Below are 23231 nucleotides of genomic sequence, written 5' to 3'. Positions count from 1 at the left end.
ACATGTCTAAACTTCCTATTAGGCTTTTCACAACAAAATACTTAAGTGCAGTAAGTACTTGAAACAGGTTCAGACCACAAACGTTAGCTTTGCTGTCATGCACAATATGCCTTAAGGACAATGACATGAAAGGGGCGTGACAGCCGCACCTTGACAGGCATGGTTTGAGCCAGGCGTCTTACTTCCAGGTTAGAAACATAGCCACCAAGATAACTCATCCATCTTGCCGCTTATTCACACCAGGGTCACTGGCTTGCTGGTGCCTATCCAGTAGGCGGGATCCAATACACCTACCAAGCATGTTTTCGGAACATGGGAGGAAGCCGGAGTGCTCGAAGAGAACCCACATGGGAACGAGGAGAACATACAAACTCCACACAGGGAGGCTGGAATCGAATTCGGGACTCTGGACAGTGAAACGGATGTGCTAACCACTCGGGCACCGTGCCGCTGATAACTCAGATTTCTTAGAAAATGTAATTGCTATTGAGCTCTAATGACTTGTAGGGATCCAATACAGCAAAAAAAAACAGTGAACATGGTGGCCTACACTGTATGTACAGTGAAAGACAAAGCAATGGTCACAAAGCCATACTGTCTGCACCTGCATTCATCCTCTCGGGCATGAAGCTCTCAATGTACAGAAGAACAATCTGGCATTCTCACAAACAAACTGTGATTAAGGAGTGTGGCAGAGGTGTGTGCTATGTGACCGACGGGTTGATAATTGTGTCATTTGATGATGGGGGCAAAGTGAGAGACACCTTTTTCTGAATGGTTCCTGGTGAAAAGGGTGAGGATAAGCAAGTGATGTTATATTGCAAAATATATTTTTGGTATACTAGTCAATAAGTTATAATGGTATTTATTACCATTATACAGTAACTTATTGACCATTTTAAAGTTGAAAAAAAAAACTTACTTGAAACATGCTTTTATTCCCTTGGCCCCTCTCACCTCAGCTTTGCAGCACCATGCACCGACAGAGCATGATCTATATTTTGGCTGTTACCTTTCTCTCACGTAGTATCTTCCTTTAAACAGGATATATGACACATTTCTTACATTCTACTCAATAAACAACCCAGCAAATTACTTTTGATTACTGCATTTACTGGTCAATTACTGTTTTTGTTGTTGTTTTTGTTCAAGCTAGGATTATTTATAGATGGCCAAACAGTAAACCAAAGGGGAGGAGCCCAGCCTTACATACCCCAATAAGCAGATATATGACAACAGATCTATAACACATTTATGATCTGACGTATTGTGCAATAACCTTTGCAGCCTCACTTTGGATATGATGAATTAATATTTGTGTTGCAGGCATGGCAATCTAACTCATTTTTGACTGCCCAAAAGATGTTGCTTGCTTTTATTTCATCAACTTACAGTATCTCACCTAATTTTGAGGTATTGGATGTCCCGCTGACAGTTACATTCAATTTGTAAGACATACAAACAAAATTAGATGGGTCAAAAATTATGTTCAGATCGTGATCGTGGCTGGGGGATGCAAGGGAGATAGTTGTGACCAGGGTATTTTTTTCTTAAAAAAACTGATCATCAGCCATTTTATTGTTTTGAATTTGAAAAAAGGGGTCATTTTTGCTGGCTTTTTAGAAGGTCTTTAAAATGTCATAATTTCCTTAAATCTTACCATATTGATTGATAACATTTAATGCGTACTTCTGCCTCTCTCAAATAATCTTCTTTAATTATTTTTAAAGGACTGTTGTGTGTGTGTTTTTTTTAATGGACTGTGCAATCTTTGGAAAGGATGCAATTTCAAGTCGTTGTTTGGGCAATCTCTTGCACCCAGCAGTTTCTATTGAGTGAATGTTTGTCCTAACTAGATGACCCTAAAAAGTTGCCGTAGAAAAGGTGTTGAAAAAAAGATAGCTTTTAACGTTGCTGTGTTGCATCTCCACCTCCTTCATGCAAGTATGGCTGAGCTTATGTTGTCTCACAAAATTTATTTCAGCAGCTTTTCTAAGCTGACTTTAATACATGACTTACTTTAATACTGGCTTCATGTGTGTCTTGAAAAAACATTATACTGTGCTGTATAGTTTTGCTTCCGATGTCTGACACGACACTTCAAACACAGTTTGCTTCCTTTTTTTTATCTTTTTTTCAATCTTGCTGATGAAAACAAAGATTATATATATATATATATATATATATATATATATATATATATATATATATATATATATATATATATATATATATATATATATTTATTTATTTATATGTCTCATACCTACATTAAGTATGTAAATTTTAGTGTAGGTACAAAAGTAAGTAGCAACTGCATACTTACTAGTAGGTACTGTGGTGATGGTGGGGCATACACGTAGCTGTTCATTAGGTAGGTGCGACAGCAAAGCTCCTGGCCTTTTGCCCTTACCAATATGTCCACAGGAGTGTACTCACCGATCATGACGTTCTCTTGACTGCACGCGCACATTTGAACAATCACAAACACAAAAGCTGTCAATGTCATGGGGAAATCGTTCCAATGTGTCAAAGCTGCTCGCGAGATGGTACCTCACCAATCTAGGGACTTCAGATCAGACTTGTTTAGCCTCCACACCACACCCCACACTTCATCTCCCTGACTGCGCTCGATGGTGGCCACACCTCCATGCCACAGCTCACTGGCCAGGCCTTTATGGTTACCAAACACCAATTTGTAGTCCTGAAACAGACATGAGTTGTCAGTGCGCAAGTGTATCGACTGACGGTGTGTGACAGCTGTGGATGTCCATACCTTTAGTTTGGCCACACTGTGCAATGTTGCAGACGGATTCTTGAGCTGCAGTCGCTCCTTGAGCAGATTGCTACCATATGCAAAGTACAAAAAGGTGTGGCTATCCTCCATTCTATATCTACTTACCAGAAGGGGAGTCAAATAGACAGTTAGAAATGATTAGCATTCAGGGTAAGGTAACGCTGAATGAGTTAGGTCCAAGCTCCACGTGCTGGCCAATATGAGGCAAAGGTATAAGAGTATGAGCTGGAGTGGGATAGAAATGAACCACTGACCTTCCAGCACTCACAAACTATTCTCATGCTAATCCCCTGTGCTGCAAACGTGCCCGGTGTTCACAAAGTGCCTTGTGGTTAGTCATTGTTCAAGTTAATGGAAATACACTTAACCACTACTGGATTGCTGGTTTATCATTCACGTTTTTTTTTAATGGTTGTTTTTACAGTATGAAGGGAAGTCTGAATTAAGGGTTGCATGTGTTTAGTGTCACACTATGATGTGCTGCTACACGCCAGGCAGCACTGAGCTCTCCTGGATGACATGCAGCATATTTGAGAGGAAGTAGATTTTGACCTCCTTAAGCGTGATATAGAATCATATTTTCTGTTTTGATGCCTATTGGTCTAGCATCTATATTAATTTCCTTTAGAAATCTCTGTGTCTTTCATTAAACAACCTGATGATTTGGTTGAATATTTTGCAGTTTAAATGTTCTGCAGTTGGATGGCAACCAGTTTCAGGGTATAAGTACACTGCCAACTGCCTGAATACAGCTGGGATATGGCATTATATTTGTGCCACAATTACGAGCGCGCGAAAAAAAAAATGAGCGGAGAAAATTTGAGCGAAAACAGATTTTTAGAGCAAGAAAAAAACTATATAATGATAAGCGTTTGAGCGCGCGCCGATGGAGTTTGAACACAGAAAAAAAAATTGCTCGCTCAAAATTCCTTTTTGCTCGCTCGGGATAGCTTGGTATCCAATAAGATTGCTGTCAATCAATGTGCTTTTACAAGCTCTGATTGGCTGGTTTTGTGGCACAAACGTAACGCGTGAGCAAAACTGAGCGAGCGCAGAGGACGACTCGAGCGAGCAAGAGCTCGATGTTGAGCAAACGCGATGGTGCGCGAGGGAGGGAGGAGTATCGCGAACGAGAGCGAGATGTTGAGCGCGAGAATGCTATTGCGAGCGAGCAAAAAGGAATTTTGAGCGAGAAACTTCTTTTCAAGAACTTTTTCTGCGCTCAAAATCTGTTTTCGCTCGCTCAGTTTTATTTTCAACGCTCAAATTTTTTCCCGCGCGCGCGTAATTGTGGCACAAATATAACGCCATACTGGGATGGGCTTCTACATGCCCTTGAGATGATAAAACAATTGCTGGATAGCTGGTTTTATATAAGGTGTAGTTCTCTTTTAAATGCCAGTTTAACAGTAAACTTCAAGTGAAATACAAACATCTTAAAGCAGCGTTTCTCAATTATATTTTGCCAAGCCCCACCTAGGAAAGAGAAAACTTTACACACTGCCAACCACTCGAAGCGCTGACTATAAGATTATCTAATGTTAAAGTATACCTAAACCAATATCATTTTTTTAACATGAACAAAGAAGAAAAATCAATTTGAATCAATTTTCAACAACTGTGAATTATTTTTTTTAGTGTTGATACAGATTACAGTTAGTGTGAAAAAAAACAATTGCTTCAAAGTTCCTTAAAAAGATGTACATTCTTATTTTATTGGAATTACACTTCACATGACAAAAATAAAGCCTTTTCCCTGGCTAGGGTCAAGTTTTGATTTGACGAGATGTTGTTTTTTGGGGGAACGATATGAGGACAACAGGTTTAGGGATGCTGCATACAAAGTTGTTTAGTGCTACAAAGAGCAGGTCAGGAGTCTATTGAAATATGACTTCATATTAATTTACCGAATAAGTCACTTGGTGGTGCCTGACCCAGCTGTCTTCGGGTAGTCGGAAGACAGCTGGGTCGGTACTAACCCACCCAACTGTCTTCCGAGTGCCCGACAGTTGGGAGAACACCCTAAACTGGCTGCCTGCCAATTGTCTTTGAACGCACCTCACGTACAGTACAATACAGTAAACCATTTTCTTGCTTTTCCAAGCTACTAACATTAAATGCAAGCACTTTTATTTCGGCAAAACCTTGCTGATGAAACTTCGCCAAACACGAAAGTGTGCTGCTGTTCAATGAAAACGCGGAGACGAGCAATGTGGCACAACACCTGTGATATATCAAACCAAATGAGTCGTAACCAACTCACCATTAGAATGACTGCAGCTGTTTCCGGCTACGCGTTCGACAAACCACGCCACCAGCATGAGAAAGCAGTATCCACCGAAGATCTAGCTGACAGCGGCAGAGCACAGGGACAGTACACAAAAAAATACGGTATTGACTCAAAACGTGCAATAAGATGTTTCACCTTCAAGAGGCGCTAGTCGTCTTCCGTTGTGAGGTGCAAAAAAAAAAAAAAAAAAAGACCAGGTACAGGAAGATGTGATAATAGTATTAGTTGTTGAGGTGAAACCAATATTGATGGTAATACTAAATGGGGCTCAGCCATCTTTCTTTCTTTTTTTTCTTTAAAAAAAAGTTTAAATCCCTTTACTTCAGATGACAGGTAATACGTTTGTTCAAACGACTGATTTTTTTTTTCAACAGAATAAAAAAAAGCTGCAGAAAATGCTGTAAAAATGATTAGCCACATTTTTAACATACGATGCAGTTTTATATATCATATATAGCAGTGGTCACCAACCTTATTATCACCACGGACCGGTCAACGCTTTAGATTTATATTGGGGTGGGTGAGGGAGTAGTGCCGCTGTTGGCTGCTCTTAAAACTACATCATCCTTCACTATGTATGTGATATCAACAGCGGCCAGAAGCGGCGCCAAAAACAAACAAAAAAAACCAAACAAAAAAAACTGAGATCAAACACAAACGTATGAACAGTTAAATTAAAAAAAATTCTAAAGCATTATTTCGGATGCAGCCCACGCGGCCCGGTACCAGTTGATCCACGGACCGGTGGTTGGGGACCACTGATATATAGTATATAGTGTATATATCTTATAGATCGTACTCTTACACGCACAGAGAGAGAGAGAGAGAGAGAGAGAGAGAGACACTGTATAGCAATGGTGAGCCATCAGGGGCAGCAAGGCCTTCTCTGCTAGCTGGCATAACCTGACATCATTATCATAACTATAATAAACTATAACAATTATAATAACTATAATGAAAGTAAATTTCATTTTAAATTCATTTTTACCAAATATATCTATTGTTTTATTTTATACAATTATTCTCCATATTATGTTCTTTTCATGTCAAATTACTGTATATCCATTCGGTTACGGTCCTTCTAGTGTTGTAGTTTTAAATTGGAGTTTTTAGCCAATTAGAATTCAGCTAACTGCCTGCTCCTGGAGGCGGTAGGGCATTCGCTTCAACAGTTGCGGGCTTCTGTGCAAGCGCAGATCGATATGTGAGCGGCCCGTATAACGTAATAGACAGCTGTAATGGCCAAGAGTCATAAGATTGCTATCTAGAGGCCTCACGTTGAACGTGATGTGAGTGGATGCTCGCTACAGGAAGGCGGTGCAATGCTTAACAAGCAAGCTACGAGGTGTTGGCTTTGCCTGATTACTTTAGAGGTGTCGCGTAGCTATTAGCTAAACTGTCCCAACTTGGCCATATTTCTGACTGGGCTACCAGGGGCGTGAGCTAACCCTGGCAAATAGTTCTGCTGGGAATGCCTTTTGTTTGCAAAGGATCAATTTGGTGTGTGGAGCTAGGCTGGATTTGCAAACGTCAATTGTTTAACCAAGGTAGCAACGAGACACCAAAGCATGGCTGGACACACGCGCTACAGTGCTTTTAAAAACTTCTTGGGGCACCCAAGTGGATATACAGTATTCTACATCTCTGTTTGAAGGTAAAAAGAGCTCCTCAATGCGCTACGGTGCTTTTAAAAAACCTTTGGGAACACACGAGTGGAAACACTACACTTCTCAGTGCAAAGAGAAAGCTTGAACATGAAGAGGTCAGGAAAACCGGGAGATATTGAAAAGGCTGATCGATTGTGGCTGCCGTTTGTTTTGGTGAGTGGAAGCCTTTTCTTTATTTATGGTTTCATTTGTAATATGTGTTATTTTATTTTCTTTATATTTCATTAATAGTAAAGAAATAAAATGATATTCCTATATTAAACTGTGATTTGTAATTTGGACTTCATAAAATTTCGTGAATATTTACTTCAAATTATTGTTAATTTTTTTAAGTTTTGACAGCATCACGTATAATGACAAGTTTGAAAAGGATGTCAAGATGGCTTGGAAGAATGTCTTGTTTGGCTTTATTGAAAATAGGGAAAAAAGTGATTCTACTTATTTTCTAAATTTGTTCATGTTTTTGTCTAAATATCACATTCATTGTTCCAAATTTATTGGAAGGAAACCTTGTTTTGATGTATTTTGTAATGAGGTCAAACAATACATCCTTTTAATTAGACATTCAGACAACAAAAAGGCTCAAAAAACAAGAGATTTGTAAAAAGTTCAATTTGTTTATATAATTTTGTTTTTTTTTGTACCCCTAGCATATTTATTTATTTTATTCTTTATTTCTTAATTGTGTCTTGCAAGGATTAACGTGAATGCTGATATTATTGTATGATTGATACTCTTTAAGATGTTCTATTATATTTGTATATAATTCAGAGTGATCATTTTGTACGTACTGTATTTGTTTTGGATATGTTGCCATAAAAAAAACAAAAAAAAACGTATAATGACAAGTTTTAATGGCTGATGCGGGTTTATTGATGTTTAAAAGCTCCAGAAAATAGCCTGCGTAGCCCAGTAATCCGTATGTGTGCGCATGAGGGCTACAGTATTTATTCGAGAATCTGACATCACAGACCGAAAGTCACAGACCGCCACTGCTGTATATAGAGATAGAGGTGGTAGGAGGTGTAGTTTTATATATCAATACAGCATATATATATATATATATATATATATATATATATATATATATATATATATATATATATATATATATATATATATATATATATATATATATATGGATAGAATTGATTGTACAGTAGTTGCGAAGTGGGGATCAACAACATATAAAAAAAAAAACATGAATTGAAAACGACATGTAACTTAAGTTTATGTGCGAGTTATGACAGGTGAATGAATACTTTTGGCATTAGTGCATATACCGTATTTAATCTGATGGTGTACATGACATCTGTAAACCTACAATTTTGTAGACAATTGATGCAACCTGTTCTTTTCATCAAAGAGAAAAACATGTAAATTGTGACAAAACATGTATTATTGTCTTTATTATTTGAACCAACCTTTATAAAATGTGCAAAAGTGTTTTAAATAAATCCACCAGAAGAAGACCGGTATTGGTAATCATATTTTGTTTTGTACCATAATCCTTTAATTTCCTCAAAACAATCGACAGCAGGGCTTGTACACATGGGGTCCTTATGTATGGATGGGTATCAGCTTTTCAGTTCATTGTCTTTCATTCAAACTCCTTTCTATGATGTTTGCATTTTCCTTTTATCCTTGTTTTCTACTTCCTGCTTCAGGTTCTAAGCATCATGGAAAATATAGTCCTGCTCACATAATGACCCAACGCAAGCTGGCATATTTTTGCAGCATATTCCCAATGTTTACAACATGGAATCGGCAAAAGGTAAACGAAACAGCCAGCTTGCAAAAGATGCCGAGAGAGAGCAAAACAAAAAATTGGAGAACGGTGAGCACATCGACTTGTTTACAGCTATTGAACTGTCAATTGAGATATAAATTAGCATTAGGCAAAGTACGCACACATCCACCAGCCAACTGAAGAGCTATGTTCCAGCTTTCTTTTTTGTCTGTTGAAGGATCCCCTCCTTATCTCTTCATTGTTGCAACGTCTATGTAGTTGGATGAAGAAAAAAAACAAGCGAGACAAGCAACACCACCTGATGTTTCCTGTCTGAGCCTAGCATTATCGTGTAAACTCAAACATAGGGTACAATTAGAATAAACTATTAACCGAACGTCATGAGTTATAACTTGATTGTAAATCCGTAGCGCTTGTGAAAATTTGAAAATAGACTTGTCCATCGATATTGCTAATATTGTATTGTGGTGCGCTCAATGTCTGTAAAATACAGTACTTGTTTACAAGCACTTAGACATGAAACCATAAAAAAATGCTCACATACATCATTACGCAGTGCTGTTTACACTATCATGTAGCGAGTTATATGCGACTGTGTTATTTTCAACATTGAAGACTGAAAGTCTCCCATGGTCTCTTTTCATTGATCTATACAGGTACTCTGAAAACAGTCATGTCTACAGTGTCAAAGACTCATGAAGATGATTCAAAGTTTTTCGAAAAGCCTTTCACGTCCTATTTCTCTCTTTGTGATTGATGGCGGACCCTCTGCTTCGATTAGTCCACGTGTTTCCTGGGTTTGAGAGCTGCTTCCACGGCTTCAGGTCAATGAACTTTCCACAACGGGTTGTGGTACACCCAACCTTCACCCTGTATTACCCACCAAAAAACAAATAGTGTTTGTTTTCATCAAGTGCACATACTGCATGTCTGTTAAATCTTCATCAGCAACTTCATGGCTAAAGTATCCTAAAATCTGCTGTATAGGCAATTTCAGAAGCCAAACCAGTAAAATCAACTTACATGTATTTATCATTTAATTTGTTTCTTTTTATTGGGAAGCACTCATTGTATTTATAATATTCCTCACCTCTTTGATAAAATATTTGGGCTTCCACTGGGTTTTGGTGGTAGCTCTCTGTTTGCTCTCGCTACGTTGCCTCTCCTCAAGGCGGTGTTTGTGTTCTGCGGCGTCATCCATTCTTCCTGCTCTCAGGGATGCTGTCACATGCTGCCAAAGGCGCCTAAAAACAGCACACAAAAACTAAGTGTGGCTGTTATTAACGCTACAGAAGAGCCAAGAACATCCTCACATATGGTAATTTTTTTCAAATAAATATAAGGAGCACTAAATCGTACATCCAAAATATGCTTCTGAAAATGTTGGTTCCACATTAATAAAATAAAATAAAATAACAATGATTGAATATCCAAATGGAAAAACAAAGACTGGATATGGAATCATTCTCATTAACAATGTAGAAAGTGGTTCAAACCTCTGTGACTATACTTCTGAATGCAGCCCAAAAGGCAAAATAACTTTTTTTTTTTTCTTTGAGGAGCAACTTTTTAAATTCAAGGAACAATTTTTTTGCAGGTATGTCCCAGTGAGCTGAAACAAGGGGTTTATTATGAAATAAACATACAACAATATGACAGAGAGGGTGAATGTGGGCTTTCAAATAATCAGAATCGTTATCAGTCTTCTGCTGAGCTTCCTGACGAGCTGATCATTTGAATCAGGTGTGATGTAGAAAGAAACTTAGAAAACATGCAGGATACCGGCTCTTGAAGACCAGGTTTAGACACCCATGATGTGAGTTTGTGTTTCTCATGAAACCATGACTCCGAAACGCAGCGCAAACTTTGACCCTCCTGGCCATGCTCAGCTACTTCAAAGTGGAGAATGTATTGTTCAGTGTACCTTCTCCATTAATAGTAGCTGATGTCACAAATACCCTAGCATTCAGCTAGTTATTCCTGGCTACATGTACAGTATGTACAGTATGCTTGCTGCCTTTTTACATTGTGTTGATACTCTCATGCTCCCAAGCACATGGCAGTTTCAACAGTTCTCAGAAAAATGTAAAGATTTAATTTAAAGATTTTAATTGGATGAGCTGACAAATTGTTACAAGCGGTGACAGGTGACACAGGTGGTGACGATTACAACAATGGATTAAAATACCGGAAGAGATATTCTGTTCTGCTGAGCTCTGGTTACAAGAAAAACACATTAGCATTCAGTAATTTCCTTAACGTTTACCAGCTCCGCATTTTGCCACATACAGTAGATGCCTATTTGCAGATGATGAATTTTGACCCACAAACTGCAGTGCAAAATTGCTTATTTTGAGATTTGGCACTCCCTAATGGCCACAACACAGAGAAACGCACCCAATCACATAAGTCAAGCTGGAGGATGCTGAAGGAAGCAGAATGTTCTCCACAACATCTGCAGAATCTCTCTCGCGTGAGCTTAGCATGGACCTGTTCTCGTCTGTGAGAAGTATGAGGTGCCAATTACATGTCTCCTTATAGGCAGAGAGAGAGTCCATCACACGTTACTGGAGAATCAAACGGACCAACTACTTACGGCGAGGAACACATTGGATAAAAATTGAATACAGTAATCATCAAATTTTCGCGTTCTTTTAATTATGCATCTGACTGACTCACCGTGACTCATTCTGTTCCTGTTTCTCTATTGGCCTGATCTTCTTTTTGATGACGGGCAGTTTGGAGGTATCGATTACCTTACTTTCTCCATTACTGTAGGTAAACTCCAGCACTCCGTTCCACTCGCCTTGGACTTTGCACACGATGTTTCCTGTCTTGTTGTGCTTAACCTCAGCTGTTACTCTGTAAAAGCAACAGCAGCAACAAGAAACAAAGAGCTCTGCACTCATTCTGAAGACACCCCAAATACGCTTTGTTTAATACTAATATACCGTGCACCCACTTTTATGTCAAGTTTGGCAAATGCAAACTTTTCACAATTTCTTTGAGGAAATCTACTGTAAAATCTCCTTTTCATATTACGCTCCTGAGTATATTACATCTCCAGCACCCAAAATAAAAATCATCCCTTTTTTTTTCTTCTCTGTACCAATACAGTACCCCTGTTTCCTTGTATCCTTTATTATAGTGTAGTGCAGAGTGGTATCTCAAACGTTTTTTTTTTTAGTTCCAAAGTAGGTCGGACAAAACATTCCTGGCGAAAACGATAGTAAGGGTAGGTATTATCCTCAAAAGGTGTTCACCCACCTGTGAACCTTCCCTCCATAGAAAGGTTTAGTGTGGAACGTAACTGTAGCCGAGTACCCAGTTTTGGCACAACTGATTGTGACCTTTCCCCCCAGCTCCACCCAAGGCACGGCCAGAATGGAGCGGGCGTAGGCACAAGGAAGTGTGAACACATAGTCTTCATCATGCTCTAACAGATGCAGTACACCTGGGAACAACAGGACACAGACATGGCTTAGTGTCACAACGGTAAAGCCGCTCAATATTTACATAGCCTTTCCAATATGTGTTTGGTTTTGCCTAGCCACAGATTCCATGAGTGTGACACGAAATAGAACCATAGCCAAAGTCCAAGTGACCTGAGGCTTATGCTGTTGCCACACACACACTGAGGAGCAACTGGTTTGCCATGCTTCAATTTTAAAAAGCAAGACTTCTGTGAAAGAAACAAAGTCAAACAAGCATTTTAAGAGGATCAGGTTAGCTTGACTTCAACGATAGTATATTGTGATTTGAGTTTTCAAACTGTCTGCCTCATGGCCCTTCTGAGTTCCCATCATGCTTTGCTCACCCCTTCCTCCGTGCTGCTTATGTAACAGCCAGCTGCCTTATGTCCAGGTCGTACGTACCACATCTGTTTCCCCAAGACACACATACTACACACAAACACGCTCACACATGCACACATACAAACTCAACCAATATGTCACGCAGGACTCATGCATTGTTTAACAACTTCAGCTATTTATTTCAGTTGACTTAGTTACATATTTGATTCTGTTTGTATTTTGTGCTCACCTTCTTGAATGCATGCATGGTTGTGCAACTGAAACAAAGCGTCACACACATTAACATGTTCTATGAATATTTTTTAAATCTCTCTCTCTCTCTCTGTCTCTCGTATTGGACACTCTAAATTGTCCTTAGGTGTGATTATAAGTGTGAATGATTGTTCCTCTTTGTGTGCCTTGCGATTGGCTGGCAATCAGTTCAGGGTGTCCCTTGCCTACTGCACGTCCGCAGTACGGATGAATGCATGGATGGACAGATAAATTGAATGAATGAAATATGTAGGTGTAATAACAAACATGTTATCAGACAGGGATATGATTTATGATTGATTTTCACCAAAACGTCACAGATACCGTATTTTCCGCACTATAAGGCACACCTAAAAGCCTTAATTTTTTTGCGCCTTATATAAGGATCAATACTGAGATTGGGATTCGTAGATGGGGAATGAACTGATAAAGTAAGATTTACCTGTTTCTTTTGTGTGTTTACAGTTGAAAAAGGTTGGTCATATTGACTTGAGTTATTATGCTATTGCGAGTTTAGAGTTATTATTTGCGTTATTATTGTTATTACTATGAATATTACAATATTGTGATTGAAAAAGTGTTAAAATATGTCATTAATTGACGGTGCGCCTTATAATCAGGTGTGCCTTATACGTGGAAAAAGTTTTAAATTATGCCATTAATTGAGGGTGCGCCTTATAATCCGTTGCACCTTATAGTGCTGAAAATACGGTACTTCTTTCTGAAACTACTTTATTCTAATTATTAGACGTTACCTGATTATGATTTTTAGAGCCAATCGCAATTGAGTTTAAAAAAACAAAACGAACACTGATCCAATCACAAGATGGGGCAATATGTATATTTAAATAAATCTTTGCTATTAGGTAAAAACATTAATGATCGCTATAAGGCATTCAAAAACCGGCCTGATATAAAGTGAAAATTTATAAAATAAAAACAACTTGCGATAGAAATAATGGATGCAACAACTTACAGTGATTAAATTACTATATTGTAATTAAATTACTTCACAGAACCAAGTAAATACTGTCAATAAGGAACTGATGTTACAGCAAACATTCCTATAACTTCCTAACTAGTGCAAATAAAGTTGTAATGTTGCTCCTCAGAACATTCATATGACATATAATTTGTGTAATAGATCAATGAAAACATTGATCACTCAGGAAATTATGACATTACGGCTGATCACGGATCTTGCATAAAATGGCAAAGATTGGCATATCACGATCAAGCCGATCGGATTGGCATAAAGTCAAGTAATTATAGGTTTTAAAAGAGCAGTTATCTTACCTTCTCCAACCATTGAAACTCCAACAGACATGCCCATGAACTTGCTCTTGGTCCATACATGAGTATTAACACACATCCTCTTCTCCTTGCACTCGTAGTAAAAGCCTGATACAGGCGGGTGGTGAGAGACCTGCTCTGCCACAAAGCGCACCTGGTAACAGTCAGATTTTAACCCACTGCAACTCTCTGTCGCGGTCGTAGATGTGAAGGTGGCTGCCGATTTGGGAGCCGTGCAGCTGGTGGCCCTGAGGGGTCGAACGCAGTCCCGAGGCACACACCAGGTACAGTGGAAGGTCTCGCCCAGGATGGGGTTGTAGGGCTTTTTGGCCACCGCGCCCTTTCGGCCTTCATGGAAGGCTGTAAGATAGTACTCAACAAAGCGGATGATGCGGTCCTCTGAGGTGGATCCGGTGGTGATCGAAAGGAACATGTCAGGGTGAGCCATGAAATTGGCGTACATCTCTAGTAAAGAGCGCTTCTCGAGGATAAATGTAGGGAGCACTACCTGAGAGAGGAGCAGAAGATGGAAACAACAAAATCGATACATATTTATTCATTCTCCCATTCACTTTTCTATACCACTTGGCCCTGTTGAGTTGGCGGGTGAGTTGGCTCAGCCGACTGGGTGGGAGGCGGGGGACCTGCTACACTGGTCACAAATCTATCCACTCAAATTCATGCCTTTGGACAATTTATAGTCTTCAATTAATCTAACATCCATATTTGTTGAATAAGGGAGGAAACCGGAGAGAGGATCCGCAGAAAACACGCGCAGCAGCCACACGGAGAACATGCAAATGATTTTGAGTGAAAATTCTTCTTAGCACAATGGGGTATTTTTATCGGGACAATAAAGAAATAACAGAGAGGTGGTGAAGCACGGTGCTTTCAGTGTAGTTTGGAAAGTTTAGTGCAAGTTTAGATAGACAGGAAGTCTCTCCAGCGTGTGATCAAGTCCTCACAGCATATCTGTGGAGCAGCCTTACCCTCACTGCAGGACATTTACCAAACCAGGGTTCTGCGGAGGACATGCAACCTCATCAAGAACAAGGCACACCCACAAAACGATCTGTTTGAACTGCTGCCATCAGGTAGACACTACAGGAGCCTGAGGGCCAGGACTGCCAGGCTGGCAAACAGCTTCTACCCACAAGCCATTTGGATTTTCAATAAATGTCTCACGCACTAATCTGCCTGTTACTACATACATAAAGAATATTTTGCTCTAATATTTTGTACTAGATCATATTTGCACTATATTAACAGCACTATTGTTATTGTTGTTGTTTCAATGCTATTTATTGCTATTCTTATTGCTATTTATTTATTGCTCGAACACAGAATGTAGTCTGCTACTCGGGGAAGTGAATGGAATAAGAATTTAATTGTGTGGGATAATAATACTATACATATGACAATAAAACACTTGAATCTTGAATTCTTTCCAAAATGACTTGTTGCCACTTTGTTAGTTTGCATAGACACAGTTGGCTTTTGGTGTGAGCCTTACAAACAGGTTTGTGAGAGTTGAATGAGAAAAACAGAACTCAAGTTGTATACTGTTAGTATACAGCAGTGTTTTTCAATTATTTTTTGCAAAGCCCTCCCTAGGAAAGAGAAAACCATTTGCGTCCCCTCCACTCACCGATGTGACTATAAAGATCATTATCTATATAAATTGTATGCTTATACCTGAAATCGCATCCCTTTTAACAATAACAAAAGAAAAATGCAATATAAATCAACTTTCAACAAACGTTGATAAAAATTAGAGGTTAATCTGAAACTGAAAAAAAAACTTCGTCAATCCTTGTTTAAACTAGAACTAGTTTTGACCAACTGAACCATTTGATGCTGGCAGAAATATTAAATCAGTGAATAACAATACATTTAAATTCATCTGGAACGTTAACAAAGAAGCACTAATATCTCAAGGAAGAAATAGGTATAAAACATTGTGCTGATATTTTTCTATAGCGCATTAATCATGAATGTGATTTCGAAAAAAAAATGTTGTTGACAACAATTTATAAAGTTTAGAATGAAAGCGCAATTGCACCACTTGAAGCTATGGATATGCAATTACATGTCACGAGGCGAAAACCTGTTCCCCGGGGTTATCAGTGCCCCTCCAAACACACACACGCACGCACACACACAATCACATTCATATAATAGTAATTGGTTCATGTACACCCATTGTATTTGGGGGAGAAATACTACACGACCACTTCCGAGGCACGTATCAAACTCCCGCAACCATGCTTGTGTTATTGGTGCAATAAAGACTTATTTGAAGAGCAGCATGGGACAAGAACGCCTCAGTGGACTGGCAATTCTCTCTATTGAGAACAGCAGAGCAAAGGCTTGGGACCTGACAAGCATCGTTGGATGACTTTGCTGAGAACAAAGCCCGCAAGACGAGATTCTATTGAGTGAGTACATCTTTTTGTTAATAGGTGGAATTAGTGGGGTTTCAATCTATATCGCAAAGCGCTTGATTGTACTGTATTTTGGTGCTTCAATTACTTTTTTGCTCATACAGTATACTTTAAAATATTGAAGACATTTCTGTGTTTTTTTTAAACACGTTCAGTCCCAGAGACATATTTTTTTACATTTTTTAAAGCGTGAAGACATTGTTTAATTTGTTGTTTAGGGCAAGGTGTTTGTGGCACAACAAACATTTTGCACTGAGGCCGATGTTGTTACACCGGTGATCTCATTTCAACAGAGTTTCTTGACACTATAATGCCACAAGGTGGTAGCAAAGCACATTTGCCAAAAGCAGTGGTGTCAAACCTATGGCCCGCGGGCCGGATCCAGGCTGTGTGGGGGTTTATTCCGGCCCACAAGATTCCACATGATTCCATGAACCATTGAAAAATTTATTTTTAATAAATAGGACCAAACTCGTTAGTCTGCTGCCTATAATACTGTAATGTCCTTGCGTGGGTTAATGATTTACTCAGTCGTGGTTCTGTCTGATCACTTTTTTTTATTGAAAAAAAATAGAAAAAAACTGTTGAAAAGTACGTTGTCCTAAGCTGCTGTCAGCCGTAACTCTCCTTGTGCAGAACACAACACAAGCACATTGTACCAAGATGCTGTCAGCTGCAACTCACGTTAGTGCTCGATAACGGCTCAGTCATCCTTTGTATTCTTTCTCGTGCTTAACAACGAATGTGACAATACGCAAACATTCTTATTTTTACAAGCAATGTGAAGCACTGCAAGTTTACAGGTCAGCTGTTGGCACATTGCTCCAATATATTTGACATGATGTCATGACTTCTTTTTCATGAGTTTTTTTTTAAACATATATCATTACATGGGTGACACCCAGTGTCCAGATTGAGAAACTGCAGCACCATTTGATTCTGTTCCAAGTCTTTGTGTTTCACAGTTGTACAACCACAAATTTTGATTAGGGCATTTTCCTTCCTCTGGATATTTGTCTTTCATTGTATTTAATTGTTCATTTGTTATGTGTTATGTACAAAATATGTTTTTTTTTTTTTTTTTTTACAACAAATGGAAAAAAGACCCTAGAAAATTTCCATCTGTTCCTTGCAACTTAAGAAAAAATGCTAGATTGTTATCCATAGGGGACCCAAAAGGAAGTTAATTGCATTTTAACTTCTGTATTTTTATTTTTTTTTTTTTTACTTTTCGCCAAATATTTACAGTTGACGCCTGCTATTTGGGTCCAGGCCAGTGTGCAGAGCAAAAATTTACATACTATTAACATGAACCGTTTTTTAGATATACATATAGTATAATTTTCCCTGTCTGGCTCCATTGAGGATAGATTTTCCTCCAAGAGGCCCCTGAGCCAAAATGAGTTTGACACTCCTGGCCTGAAGGACAACAACAAATGGAAAAAAGACCCTAGAAAATTTCCATCTGTTCCTTGCAACTTAAGAAAAAATGCTAGATTGTTATCCATAGGGGACCCAAAAGGAAGTTAATTGCATTTTAACTTCTGTATTTTTTTTTTTTTTTTTTTTTACTTTTCGCCAAATATTTACAGTTGACGCCTGCTATTTGGGTCCAGGCCAGTGTGCAGAGCAAAAATTTACATACTATTAACATGAACCGTTTTTTAGATATACATATAGTATAATTTTCCCTGTCTGGCTCCATTGAGGATAGATTTTCCTCCAAGAGGCCCCTGAGCCAAAATGAGTTTGACACTCCTGGCCTGAAGGAAGAATTGAGAATTAAAAAAAAAAAAAATGTGAATTTTTCAGTAAATAATGGAGGATGGGTTCACACACACACGCAAAATGCAAATGTATATTTATGTCGGATACCGAATGTGAGCCTTGGGTAGACAAAGAAGATTACAAAGTGTGGAGATCCATTGTTAGAGAAAATTCAACCTAGTAGAACCTCGAATATACGGGGGTTCACTTTAAGTGCAAGATCAATCTGGATCTTAGTAATATGGGACGATTGACTGTGGTACGATCGTTAGGCGCTTCAGGGCAGTCCCCCCCCCCCCACCCCCCCCCCCCCACCCCCATTCACTCATGCATAACTGCAACTATTCTGTGTGTGGCAACATTTGAATCAGTCCGCTTATTACCATTATGCGAGATGGTGATAATCACTCACATTTTCATCGATGATACTGTATATACACCATCTAGCCACAGAGGACTAAGGCATAGTCTACACATAGCCGGGGTTCTTGCAAACGGGCAGTATATGTCTCCAGTTTGCCTATTTGTACATGTGCCCAAGCTTTTTTTTCTTTTCATCAAAAGCCTAGTCTCAAAAACTCTGGCCAACGAGAGATTTGCCAAATACTTTGGATCCGTGTTTGCGTGTAGCATGCATAAACCATAGATTTGTGTCATCACTACTCTATTTCATGTCCTGCGATTGGGTGGCAACCAGTTCGGAGTGCACCCTGCCTACTGCCCATAGACAGCTGGGATAGGCACCAGCAAGCCTGCAACCATAGTGAGGATAAGCGGCGATGGAAAATGGTTGGATATATCTACGTGGATCTATCATCTTCCTGCCAAAGACGCCGGTGACGTTAAGAAGCAAAAAGTTCTTTCTTCTTTCTGATTGGACAGAATTTGGCGACATTACTGATGCCTAGCGGCTTGGCATGCTTGTAAATGAATGAAACCGCACTATGCAGATTCGTGTTGCAGTGAGTGATTTTTCACCGTGGACAGAGGTTGGTTTTTTTTTGTTTGTTTGTTTTTTAAACACAAACAAATAGCCCTGGTTTCATGCAGACAAGGCCTTACACCAGTGGAAAAACTCATGACTTTGAGAATGAATCGAGCACGATCAAGGATCGGCTGGCACGAATGCACCATTACAAGGAACCTGAACCATCCAAACACAATCCACTCATCCATCCATTTTCTATATAGCTTATTATCCGATTTGCCGTTGCATGGGGAGCTGGAGCCTAGCTGATGCAGGCAGATGAACAGATGGCAACTGAATTTGGCAGTGGATCAATCTGCTTCTGTTGACACTTTAAGTCAATGAGAAGCATAGTCGAACTCCTTGTCTTTCTTAGAATCTATCCTATCAGCACATTCTCATCGGGATCCAGAGCAGCAAGCTATCGGTAATCATGTTAGCTCGTTGGTCTGAAAGAGTCACCACAAACACCTGAGCAGAAGCCATGTGATTGCAGGTCACAACTCAAAACCCCAGTGTTTGATAAAACTAGAGAGCAATAACACTATAACAATCAAAATGTTATTGGCTTTATCAGCTAGTTGGATACACTAATGTGCCGTAACATATTGGTTAGGAAATATCGGTCTGGTGAACTTACTTTCATAACATTATACACAAATTGTGTTATAATGATTCCTTTGCAAAATGCTTCGTTCTTTTCACTTTCAAACAGCTGAACACTATCATTAGTGACACTGTTTTTCTGCAGATCCAGGAATAAAGCGGATTATGTTACATGATCTAGCTTCTGGGGGTGCTGAAAAAAATTACAGCTCGAGATACCACCACAAATGTAGTTCCAAAGTTGTAATAAAATGAACATGGATGGCACAGCACTCAGGTGCATTCACAACCTACAAGTTCTTTTCCTAGGCTCTTACATCATGATAGTAAAAATCACATAAACAACACACAAAAGAGGCAAGGATGAGAAGCTCACCTTAGTGAGGTCCATTCCAAGTTTAAGCTGGGACAGTAGATGGAGGATAATGCTTCGCTGCTCATCAAGATCTGCCAGGTCCTCCTCCTCATTGTCTTCTGTGTCTGTGGTCTCGTCATTGGGATCCAGACTCTCCGGGCTGATGGGCTGCTGCATTCCCTGCAAAAAGGACAGGGTTTGGGGCAATGTTTTTATTCTAATTGAATGAGAAAAGCAATGTTGGTGTATATAAACAACGGTTTTGACATTGCAATCTATGACATGACACAGTACAGTAACAGGACATCACTCCGAAAAAAAATGCAAAAATACTGTTCATGAATAATAGACATTCGCCGAGTATGATGACTGTATTTTACAGCATTCTTGTCTTTTTAGATGAGCATAACGGCTGACAAACAGAGAATGCCATAACAAAGTTGTTCTATAAATTAGTGCTCTCTGTGAACACACAATTCATACATCTTCTATTAACCCACAAATACCAAGCAAGAGCCACTTTTATACTTTGCCACAGTAAGTTTAAAACATTGACTACAAATAAATTCATCATTAACTATTGCACAATAAAGCTGTAACACACCAATACAGAATTCACACACACACACAGAGCCACTCACTTTGCTAGGCTTGCATGCAACCATCGCAGACATTGGAGTCCTGTTAGATTTCATGTTCAGCATCCACAGGCACACAGAAAGTCAAAAGTAACAGAGGGAGAACGCATGGAGGGGCAAAAATAGATATACAGTATATACGTATAAATAAAGTGGAGAACAGAGTAAAAAAAAAAAAAAAAAGTAGTAGGGAAAGCAAGAGAGTGAATGTCTGCCTGTCTGTATGTTTTTAAGAGACGGATTAACACTGATGCTAACGATGCGGTCTGTCCTACCATGCAGCTTTACACATAAGCCCCACCCCTTACACGCTCACCATGTACATCACAACACGTCCTACTTTAATAGCCCCCTCTCACTCTCTCACTCTTTCATTTCCCTCAGGCATTTGGCCTGTTCTCGACTGGTTTCACTCATTTGCTTTTAACACTATTAACAGCCTCATAATTTACGGTCTTTTGGAATCTTGAGACACATCACAAGGCAAACATTCATTCGAGCACATCCTGATAGCTAAGTCACAGAATACTAGCAAACGTGTCAGCTAGTTTAATTTGATTATTTATTCATTTGATTATGAAGTCATTATGAGTTCAGTACTAAGCATGACGAGTGAGAACATATATCTTCCACTAGTTAATTGGTGATATAAAAATCTGTCATATTTAAACCTTGAGAGTGAACCTGCACCAAAATAGTTTACTACACAGAAAACCTGTTTCGGTAGTTGACAAGTGAGAATTGAGCTGATCTTATGTAACTAGTGGATAGTTCTCCATTTAGTCATTACATATTTAACATTATGAGCCACACTAATTAGCTTGTAGAGTCAAAATACATTGTTAAGGAGTAAACTAGTCTGGGTTCCTGCATTCACTAGTCAACATGTAATCCCTAAGGGTGATCTCTAGTTAACTAGCTGAAATTCTTCAGGACAACTTGAAAACCAGTGTACAACATGAAAGTCATGTGGTTGGGATTATGAGAAAGGTGGACTTAATAAGTGGAGTCAATGGGAAACTTGGATGCACACTTCTGTGTCCCATCGCCTTGGGAGGTAGGAGTGTGCGTGTGTGATTTCTTTCTTTTTTTTTTGTTTTTTTTTTTTGTCCTTTTTCCTAAAGCATCACTCAAAACCGGGCACTAATATGCTATGATGACACTCCCTCTACAAGTTACACAACTCCCCTCTGGGAGGGCATCTTTATAATATTTACACAGTGCCATTCATAGAGCCATTCAGAGGACTTGGTTCGTCACTAATAAATGCTCAAAAGACTTGCCATATGGAATAGACTACTTTTAAAGACGTCTTCAAATAAATTGAATTTCTTGTTTCATTCATACCAATGTTACTTGCCGAGGTGTGGTAGCCCATACTACCAAAGCACCCCTCACAGAAGTCCCCGGGGGACATGCTTAAACACCTTGTCCAAGTCCACAAAGTACATGTACTGTATACTGACTGGTTGGGCAAACTCCAAGCAAATTCATGTTTTTGAAATTCGAATACCCACAAAATGTCCACTTTTTTTCAGTTTTCCCTTGTATCTTCAATATTATTTACTGTAGCCTATTCAAACCATTCCAAATTTATATGTCAAAGACATATAAAAACAAATTAATTTATGTTTTGGGGGCAGCGTGGCTCAATGGTAGAGTGGTTGTCTCCCTGCTGAGAGGCTGTGGGTTCGATGCCCCGAAAATCAAGACCATGTCGAAGTGTCCTTAAGCAAGACAATGAACCCCCAGTTGCTCCTGATGCTGCCTCATCAGTAGGTAGATGACTATTTAGAGTAAAGCGCTTTGAGTACCCAAGGTAGAAAAGCGCGAAATAAGTAAAAGTCCATTTACAATGTTAAAAACATAAACTAATCGGTGAAAGGAAGTGTATGGCAGTGGAAAGAACAATCTTTAATATACTGTATAAAGTAGGACCGGTTTGAAAAGGCAAAATAAAGTAAAAGATACAAGGGAAAAAGTGGAAATTGTATGGGTATTCAAATTACAAAAACATAAATTAATAAGTGAAAGAAAGTGAATGCAATGAAAAGAATAATTTCCTCTTTTTTCAGTGTTTCCCTTGTACCTTTTACATTATTTTGCCTTTTCAAACCGTTACGACTTTGTAATTCACATTTCTTCACAGATTCAACCCATTTAAATATTCAATGTCATTCCACCATTCACCGCCTTTCAATTCAGTGCAAACACCTTCACACACAATTATTTCAGGAGTTGCACATTTTCTTGGTGCTTGTTTTTTGTGTCTATTAAATCAGCTTATCTGATGAAACCCTGAGTCTACAGTACATGTACTGTAGTACTAATTCACTCCTGAAGATGATATATTCAATACTCTTAACATACATTTGTTGTTCTTGTATTTGTATTTAAACAAACCAAAGTTTAGTAACAAGGTACTTCTATATACAGTATCCAAGAGCTTACTGTAATTCAAAAGTCAAAGATATATAACATACTCTCATCTGATCAGAACTGGACTTCATTGCCTGGAAAAACAAAACAGGGCCAAATTCTCTCCCCTGTAGAGTGGCTACGACTAAAATTACTCGTCATTCCTATTACC

At 38.9% G+C, this 23231-nt stretch overlaps 2 protein-coding genes across 5 annotated transcripts in view; both read right to left on the bottom strand.

Annotated features, from left to right (window-relative positions):
* Positions 1-5184, bottom strand: part of LOC148425659 (gamma-glutamylcyclotransferase-like) — a 6584-nt gene extending 1400 nt beyond the window's left edge. The window contains exons 1-5 of one of the 4 annotated variants that reach the window (XR_015865063.1): positions 5061-5184; positions 2777-2894; positions 2559-2704; positions 2327-2459; positions 958-1034 (exon numbers count right to left, since the gene is read on the bottom strand). Coding sequence is in view for 2 of the 4 variants with exons in the window: in XM_088410461.1 (XP_088266587.1) it covers positions 1020-1034; positions 2327-2459; positions 2559-2704; positions 2777-2887 (405 nt within the window). In the remaining 2 variants the exon portion in view is untranslated. Of the gene's footprint in view, positions 1035-2326; positions 2460-2558; positions 2705-2776; positions 2895-5060 lie in introns of all 4 variants that reach the window. The other 3 variants (XR_015865062.1, XM_088410461.1, XM_088410460.1) reach the window with 3 other exon arrangements.
* Positions 5185-8028: 2844 nt separating this feature from the next.
* The window catches only part of LOC148425658 (oxysterol-binding protein-related protein 10-like), a 29789-nt gene continuing 14586 nt past the window's right edge, over positions 8029-23231 (bottom strand). Inside the window, exons 7-12 of the mRNA XM_088410459.1 lie at positions 20025-20183; positions 13868-14372; positions 11772-11958; positions 11184-11366; positions 9595-9748; positions 8029-9374 (exon numbers count right to left, since the gene is read on the bottom strand). Of these exons, the coding sequence (XP_088266585.1) occupies positions 9330-9374; positions 9595-9748; positions 11184-11366; positions 11772-11958; positions 13868-14372; positions 20025-20183 (1233 nt within the window). The 3' untranslated portion in view covers positions 8029-9329. The remainder of the gene's footprint in view (positions 9375-9594; positions 9749-11183; positions 11367-11771; positions 11959-13867; positions 14373-20024; positions 20184-23231) is intronic.

This window comes from Hippichthys cyanospilos, chromosome 3 (assembly GCF_059441005.1).
Source record: "Hippichthys cyanospilos isolate Australia breed blue-spotted pipefish chromosome 3, RoL_Hcya_1.0, whole genome shotgun sequence".
In the NCBI taxonomy this organism is placed as follows: Eukaryota; Metazoa; Chordata; class Actinopteri; order Syngnathiformes; family Syngnathidae; genus Hippichthys; species Hippichthys cyanospilos.
This window is presented reverse-complemented; position numbering and strand designations above follow the sequence as displayed.